The 8,347-nt window shown below is 34.6% G+C and overlaps 1 protein-coding gene across 1 annotated transcript in view; it reads right to left on the reverse strand.

Annotated features, from left to right (window-relative positions):
• RXFP2 (relaxin family peptide receptor 2) overlaps positions 1–7,002 on the reverse strand; it is a gene marked incomplete at both ends in the record, with an annotated part of 60,688 nt that extends 53,686 nt beyond the window's left edge. Inside the window, one exon of the mRNA XM_079721713.1 lies at positions 6,960–7,002. Coding sequence (XP_079577839.1) covers positions 6,960–7,002 — 43 coding nt within the window. The remainder of the gene's footprint in view (positions 1–6,959) is intronic.
• Positions 7,003–8,347: the final 1,345 nt, after the last annotated feature.

The following is an 8,347-nucleotide window of genomic DNA, read 5'->3' on the forward strand; positions in this document are numbered from 1 at the left end:
CCCAAACTGGAAACAATACAGACGTCCTTGAAAAAAATAAAGTGGATAAAAATTGTGGTGTATTTTTCAATGGTATACTATATAGTATTGAAAATGAACAAAAAGTCACTCAAAGTGATTTTAGATCAAGCATAGCCAGTGAGCAGTTCTCCTTTACTTTTTTTTTTTTTAAACATCTTTATCAGAGTGTAATTGCTTTACAATGGTGTGTTAGTTTCTGCTTTATAACAAAGTGAATCAGCTATACATATACATATATCCCCATATCTCCTCCCTCTTGAGTCTCCCTCCCACCCCTCTACGTGGACACAAAGCACCGAGCTGATCTCCCTGTGCTATGTGGCTGCTTCCCACTAGCTATCTAATTTACATTTGGTAATGTATATATGTCCATGCCACTCTCTCACTTCGTCCCAGCTTACCCTTCCCACTCCCTGTGTCCTCAAGTGCATTCTCTACATGCGTCTTTATTCCTGTCCTGCCCCTAGGTTCATCAGAACCATTTTTTTTTTAGATTCCATATATATGTGTTAGCATATGGTATTTGTTTTTCTCTTTCTGACTTACTTCACTCTATGTGACAGACTCTAGGTCCATCCACCTCACTACAAATGACTCAATTTCGTTTCTTTTTATGGCCGAGTAATATTCCATTGTATATATGTGCCACATCTTCTTTATCCATTCATCTGTTGGTGAACACTTAGGTTCCTTCCATGACCTGGTTACTGTAAATAGAGCTGCAATGAACATTGTGGTACATGACTCTTTTTGAATTATGGTTTTCTCAGTGTATATACCCAGTAGTGGGATTCCTGGGTCGTATGGTAGTTCTATTTTTAGTTTTTTAAGGAACCTCCATCCTGTTCTCCATAGTGGCTGTATCAATTTACATTCCCACCAACAGTACAAGAGGGTTCCCTTTTGTCCACACCCTCTCCAGCATTTACTGTTTCTAGATTTTTTGATGATGGCCATTCTGACTGGTGTGAGGTGATACCTCATTGTAGTTTTGATTTGCATTTCTCTAATGATTAGTGATGTTGAGCATCCTTTCATGTGTTTGTTGGCAATCTGTATATCTTCTTTGGAGAAATGTCTATTTAGGTTTTCTGCCCATTTTTGGATTGGGTTGTTGGGTTTTTTTGATATTGAGCTGCATGAGCTGCTTGTAAATTTTGGAGAATAATCCTTTGTTAGTTGCTTCATTTGCAAATAGTTTCTCCCATTCTGAGGGCTGTCTTTTAGTGTTGTTTGTTCTCCTTTGCTGTGCAAAAGCTTTTAAGTTTCATTAGGTCCCATTTGTTTATTTTTGTTTTTATTTCCATTTCTCTAGGAGGTAGGTTAAAAAGGATCTTGTTGTGATTTATGTCATAGAGCATTCTACCTATGTTTTCCTCTAAGAGTTTTATAGTGTCTGGCCTTACATTTAGGTCTTTAATCCATTTTGAGTTTATTTTTGTGTATGGTGTTAGGGAGTGTTCTAATTTCATTCTTTTACATGTAGCTGTCCAGTTTTCCCAGCACCACTTACTGAAGAGGCTGTCTTTTCTCCATTGTATATTCTTGCCTCCTTTGTCAAAAATAAGGTGACCATAGGTGCGTGGGTTTACCTCTGGGCTTTCTATCCTGTTCCATTGATCTATATTTCTGTTTTTGTGCCAGTACCATACTGCCTTGATTATGGTAGCTTTGTAATATAGTCTGAAGTCTGGGAGCCTGATTCCTCCAGCTCCATTTTTCTTTCTCAAGATTGCTTTGGCTGTTCGGGATCTTTTGTGTTTCCATACAAATTGTGAAATTTTTTGTTCTAGTTCTGTGAAAAATGCCAGTGGTAGTTTGATAGGGATTGCATTGAATCTGTAGATTGCTTTGGGTAGTAGTCATTTTCACAATGTTGATTCTTCTAATCCAAGAACATGGTATATCTCTCCATCTGTTTGTGTCATCTTTAATTTCTTGTGTACTCAGCAAAACCATTGTGTCGTTGGTTTACTAATTTCTTATTTCTTGAGGGAGTAGTAATTAGCATCAAGACTACTTTATAGCTAAAGTTGTGTATTAATTATACTTTTTTGAATTTTACTGTCCATTCAGTATATTGATCATTAGATCAGCTATTCCCTTGCCTAATACTTAATTTGTCCTTATAACCCCCAAAATTGAAAAAAAGAAGACTTTTCAGGTAGTATTAACATGTCAAATAATCCAAGTGAATCCAATTAGCAATCCTGGTATGCACAAAGAGTATAACAAGGAATTAGCATCCCTTACAGAAAAAAACCCTACTCATATTTTGATGTGCTAACTGCAATACCAGTGTTTCCAGAGGTGTGACCTATGGGGCAGATTCATCAGACGACCTAGAATGCTTCTTAAGTGTACAGAGTCCCACACCCCACCCTAGACTTATCAGATCTATGGGGGTGGCTAGAGTCCTAGAGTCTATTTCTTTACCATAATCACAAGTGATTCTTAGCAATTCAGTAATTGCACTGATGTTTGGCTATGGCTGAGAGGTTCTCTGGTATGCTGAAGGTCAAAGGCTTCAGAGGATCAGGGCTGTGACTTGACCACAGGTCGGCTCACCCCTAAATCTAGCATCCTTGCCACTCTGCTGCCTCTCCTATCCTAACCCTTTCCATCGTGTAGCACTCTACTTCATTATTTCAAATCTCTGGTGTGTATGCCCTTTCATGTCCAATCTCTGATTAAGCAAAATCTGAAGAATTAAAACCTACCTTGTTTTCTAAGCTTTGGGTCAAAGATGATCTATTGTGAGCAAATCCTAAATATGCTTCCCACAACATTTACTTTTCCAAAGATAGAGAAGACTGTTACTATGTTTTTTCACTGAAATGTTTAGTTTATTGAAGAGAGAATCTCCACAGAACGTGAACAGAGAAAAAGCTGCTGTTGTGAGAGCAGCTAAGCCCACTTGGTGGACAGGAGCCTAGATTGGATGAGCAGTTAGATCTGGCTCCCATGCTTGTTTGAGAAAGTGGCTGAATGCAGACTGACCAGCAGAGGCTGGGACCTACATGAAGCTACCCGCTGGGACAGAGCCCCTAACAATGCATGGGGGATGAAATGCCTCTGCTGACCACCTGAGGTTGTGATTTGAATACTGCCCCTTGCCCATGGCCTGTAGGGAAAGCAGTGGTGGTATCTCTGCAAACTGAGCATGAGATTTGGAACTGGATCACCCACAAGGTAAAATCCCTGAGATACTCATAAACTACGGCTCAGAACTGAACACTCCAATGGACTCTGTTGAGGCAATTCTGAGACCACTCATAGGGAGACATGTGCAGGAGAAAAATCCCTCCAACTTCATGAAAATGTCCAGGCCTCCAAAAAAGAAAGAATTCATACCTGGGGAACTGGGAGATAACATTATCTTCCCCTTATCAAACATATTCTATTAACACAGAACTCCCCTGGGCAAAAAAAAAAAAAAAAAAAGTGATATACCATTGATGAGAACAATATTTATTGCAAGCTTAGTTTTCTTCTATACATACACAACATCTAGAATTATAGGGATGAAGAATTGATGCACGTGAACAAAGCACTTAAAAATGTTTCCTCTAACTCCACTATGATTTCTTTTTAATTAATTAATTAATTAATTATTGGCTGCATTGGACCTTCATTGCTGTGTATGGGCTTTTTCTAGTTGTGGCGAGCAGGGGCCACCCCTCGTTGCAGTGAGCTGGCTTCTTATTGCGGTGGCTTCTCCCGTTGCGGAGCATGGGCTCTAGGTGCACAGGCTTCAGTAGTTGTGGTGCACGGGCTCAGTACTTGTGGCACACGGGCTCTAGAGCATAGGCTCAGGAGTTGTGGCGCACGGGCTTTGTTGCTCCGCGGCATGTGGGCTCTTCCCCGACCAGGGCTCGAACCCATGTCCTCCGCACTGGCAGGCGGACTCTCAACCACTGCGCCACCAGGGAAGCCCTCCACTATGATTTCTTATATAAACCAAGTACATTCCTTTTGCCTGGTGAATGGTAAGTTACATTTTTACCAAACGAGGAAACCAAGCTGTTTTGGGTTCTCAAACATATATATACTCCTAAAAAGTCTGTGCATTTATCATCATATAACTATGTACACAAAAACTATTCTTAGTTAATTGAATTTTATTCAAGCCACAATTTCTTAGGACGAATGTGCCATTTTTCAACATCAGCTTATTTGAAGCAACATCCCCATTTTCGCATTAAAATTCAGGTGACAGCCAATTTTGTCACTTCAAGTGAGAGTCCTTAAAAATCTTTTATTGCATCTGGTCACATTCATTCACAGTAAGATGAACAAATGAATAAACATCTGTTGTGAGATGTATTTAGTTAGTGCCTTTAGAGATAACTTATCTCAAATGGCCTTAACTTCTGGGTTTCTGATATTTTTCCTCTTCCCTCACAGCAGGCTCCATTCAGCCCTGAAGCAGGTGAGTTTCTTTTTCATTAGTGGTGCTGCTTTAGCCTCTCAGTATGACTGTCCTGCAATATAATTGATTTTCACAGCTATCGGCAGCATGGATATAATTGTGTGAAATTAAAATTTAGTTCAAAAACGTTTTCTTAAGTCACAGCATCCAAGTCGAACTGACATTACTGAGAAAGGACCAAGATGAGATTTGAACTAGTCCATTAGGGGGCAGTCAAATACTGTTCACATCCAAATGCTGCTCTAGCCCTGCTTTTGATGACTACCTTTTTCAAGGTTAGCTTTGAATAAGTAGCAACTGGTAGTTATCCAGTAGCATTCTCAATACTTCATGCTTTCAGTTTCCCATATAAGCCCATGTTTTTTGGTTTGCAATATTGTTCATAATTAGTCCATAAAAAACTTTTTTTGGAGGGAGTTTGAAGCTGGTTAACAAGAATACCCAGTGAATAAATGGATGATAAAATACATGAAAAAAGTGATAATAAGACATGTTATCTTTACTTATCATTTAATGTCTGTAGCTTAAGATGGTTGTATCATTTATTCATTAGGCATGCAAGGGTGATCATGGCCGGAAGGGAAAAGATAATCATATAATTGTTAACTTTTCCCTTTGTTTAGATCTGGTCTAAGAATCTATCACAAATATTCATTTAAATTTAAAAAGCAATTTTTACTCTTACATAATTCTAAATGACTTTTCTTTGTTTATGATAAAGAGCCTTACTGCTTTAACTGTATAATTTTAACTGCTTTAATTTAACTCTAATTTTATTGTGAAAAAGAAAAAAGTTTTGTTAATATATATAGCAAATTATTATTTTTATAAGTAGGAATAAGATATCAAAGCATTGGTTAACATATCTAACTTTGAAAATAAATGATTTTAAATATAAATTATCAATTGAAAATAATATAAAATTAGAAAGTAAAAATTTCCAGGGAATTACAATTAAATATCAGATTGATACTATGGATTTTAAATGACATTTACTTAGAAATAAAAAAAAAATCATGTTTAAAATTTCTTTCCTTCTTTTTTTAAAGAACACCATTACTTTGTGGTAAATCTTGAAACATTATTTTAGTAATAGATATTTTTCTTCTCATAAAGATTTTGTTTTTCTAAGGCAAATCAATTAGATGCATTACCATAAGCAAAAGTAGTTAAAGCTGGTTAACTATAGTTACTGTCTTGTACATTAAAGAATTTTTTAAGGGCATAGATAACCTCTATGAAATGTGTTGAATCCAAGAACCTATTTTTTAACTGTCTATCCTTAAAAATCATAAAGAATTGAATATTATAAATGTGCATAGGGCATGAACTTCTGAGGGAAGAGGACCTTATATCAAGAGGAGACTGCTTTCTACAACTGTATTACATGCTAAATGAGTTCATATATTGTTTCTCCTTAGATAACACTTAAGTTTTCATGTAAGAAAGATTAAAATGTAAGATAAAAATCATGTTACATGTATCAAAATATTTTAAAATAATTTGCAACAAAGTTTTAGTATTTCAAATTCAAACTAAAATTTAAATATTAAAAAAATATTTTATCCGTTAGAAGTTCTTAAATAACTGTTCATAAATACTGCATTTTATTTCAATATTTAAAATATTCAGTTGACTTCATTTAATAAAATTAAACATTTTAAAAACCTAAAACGAATTTCTCAGAAAAGAAAAATAATTTTGAATTCTAACTTTAGTCTCAGAGGTTTATCATAAGTCTTTAAGAAGGACTATGAACTTAAATACATTTTAAAATAATAATAATAAACCCAACGTGCCTTGGGTATGATGAATAGATTATTTACAAGTGTACACGCTCATAAAAAAACAAGTCTGTATTTTTCTTTAAAACCAGGGGAAGATTAAATTTTATTTTATTTTTTCAGCTTTACAATAAAAATACTGCCAACTTGAAAATGAGCAGTTGCTAAAATGAAAAGTTTAAAAGTAAAAAATAGAAAATAGAATTATCTGAATAGGTAACTTTTGTCCATTTTTAATTATTTTATTTTACATAGGTTTGCTCTTAGGGAGAGATACTGATTTTTAGATTTGTCTTGGGCTTTGCAGTTCCCAGTTTAACTATGTTAACAATGAAACATAGCAACTAACAATTATATAAAATTTATGAACAGATTTCAACAGGTTGAAATTTCATAAGGCAAAATTTTAAGTTATTAATTGTCACACATTTTTTCAAATACTAAAAAAAATTTCTCCATTATAATTGATTTCTTCAACATTGTTTTTTAAAGCTATCTTATTACAATTTTAACAACATTTGAAGGCAAGTTTCCATGAAAAATTTGTTGCATCTAGAAATTGCTAGGATGGGACTATAGGCAACTAGTGATAATGACAATGCAAACTGGATGTCTGTTTATCAAACACTGCAATGAGTGTATTGTAAATATGATAGAACCAAGTAGAAGTATTCTGTTCTTTTGGAATTGCACTCATTCAAGCAAGAAAGCAGTAGCCTTACCTTTGACATCCATCAGAACGATGAAATGAAGTAGAAGGAACATTGCAATCAATCTGCAGCTGAAGAGACGCTTAATACCAGAAAAATAACAACGGGTTCACAGCAATTGAGTTATTAGATGTATGCTCCTTAACCTCAGAAGGAGTTCTGATATAGTAACTTCAGTGCCTCCCCTGTGTCTGAGCATGCTCAACAGCTAGAACTTCACTGGCACGAGAGGAGACGGTCTCTGTCACTATGCAGCCTATCTTTTTCATTCTTTCTTTTTTGGTTTCATTTTATTTTAAATCTACAGTTGTATGCTTGGTCGATAATTCATTATAGTATGTACAGAGAGACATATATAAGACTCTGGTATTATTAGATAAGAAACATTTTTTTACATCACTCTAAAAATATGTTCCCCTTAGAGCATGTAGTACAATTTGCTCTTAATTTAAATCCAAACATATACAGAAATTCTCAAATAGAAAGGGATATAGATTTACACTGAAAAGGTGATGAAACTCTTTGAAAGTGTATTTTTCATGCAATAAAAAAGTGACAAAAAAATACTCACTGGCAAATACGTGAAGAACTCCTACTTCCATTCAAATGCACTTAAATGTTTTCAAATGACATACAGAAAGTAATAACTAAAATATACGGCCCTGTGTTTAATAGTTACTTATTGTAAGACATTCACACAATATTTTAAACTTCATTTACTTCCTCTATAATCATATTCTTTTTTTAAAATGGATTTTATTCTTGCTTTCAATCCCATGTTGCATACCTATTAGAAAATATTAATTATAATTCAGTTCTTACATCCTGAAAGCAGCTTTTAAAACAGCATAGTTAGTGCAAGTTAAAGTATAGAAAAGGACTTTGGTTGTAGGATTCAGTTGATCCTAGTGTAATGATAACGAGTCTACAAAAGGACATTGTAGAATTTCATTGTCTATGAAATTCTGAGAAATGTCTATGTAGACATATGAAACATTTTGTAGTTCTGATTTGGACATAGGATTTTGTAAGGGAATGATACAGGTTCTCTTATATGTTATTAACCATAACAACACTGAAACAACACTGAAAAACTATCCTGTGACAAATGGCTATCGTCATCACAAATCATAAGAGATGGGGTTTTCATTGCTCTTTCTTTCATTCCAGCCTTTGATAGAATAAAGATTCAAAGGGAATTTCAAATAGAAAATATTTTATTTATCACATAATGTAGTTAATTCTTTTCTCTTTTAAGAAGTGAGCTAAATTCCCTAAGACTTTTTCCAGATACATTTAGATGTGTTCTCATCTTATTTTTCAAACCAAAAGAGAAAGCAACAAAGAAAATAAAGGAAAAACAATGAAAAGAAGTATTTCAAGGTTTTTTCTTACATTTC

Source organism: Hyperoodon ampullatus, assembly GCF_949752795.1.
Source record: "Hyperoodon ampullatus genome assembly, chromosome: 16".
NCBI lineage: Eukaryota > Metazoa > Chordata > Mammalia > Artiodactyla > Ziphiidae > Hyperoodon > Hyperoodon ampullatus.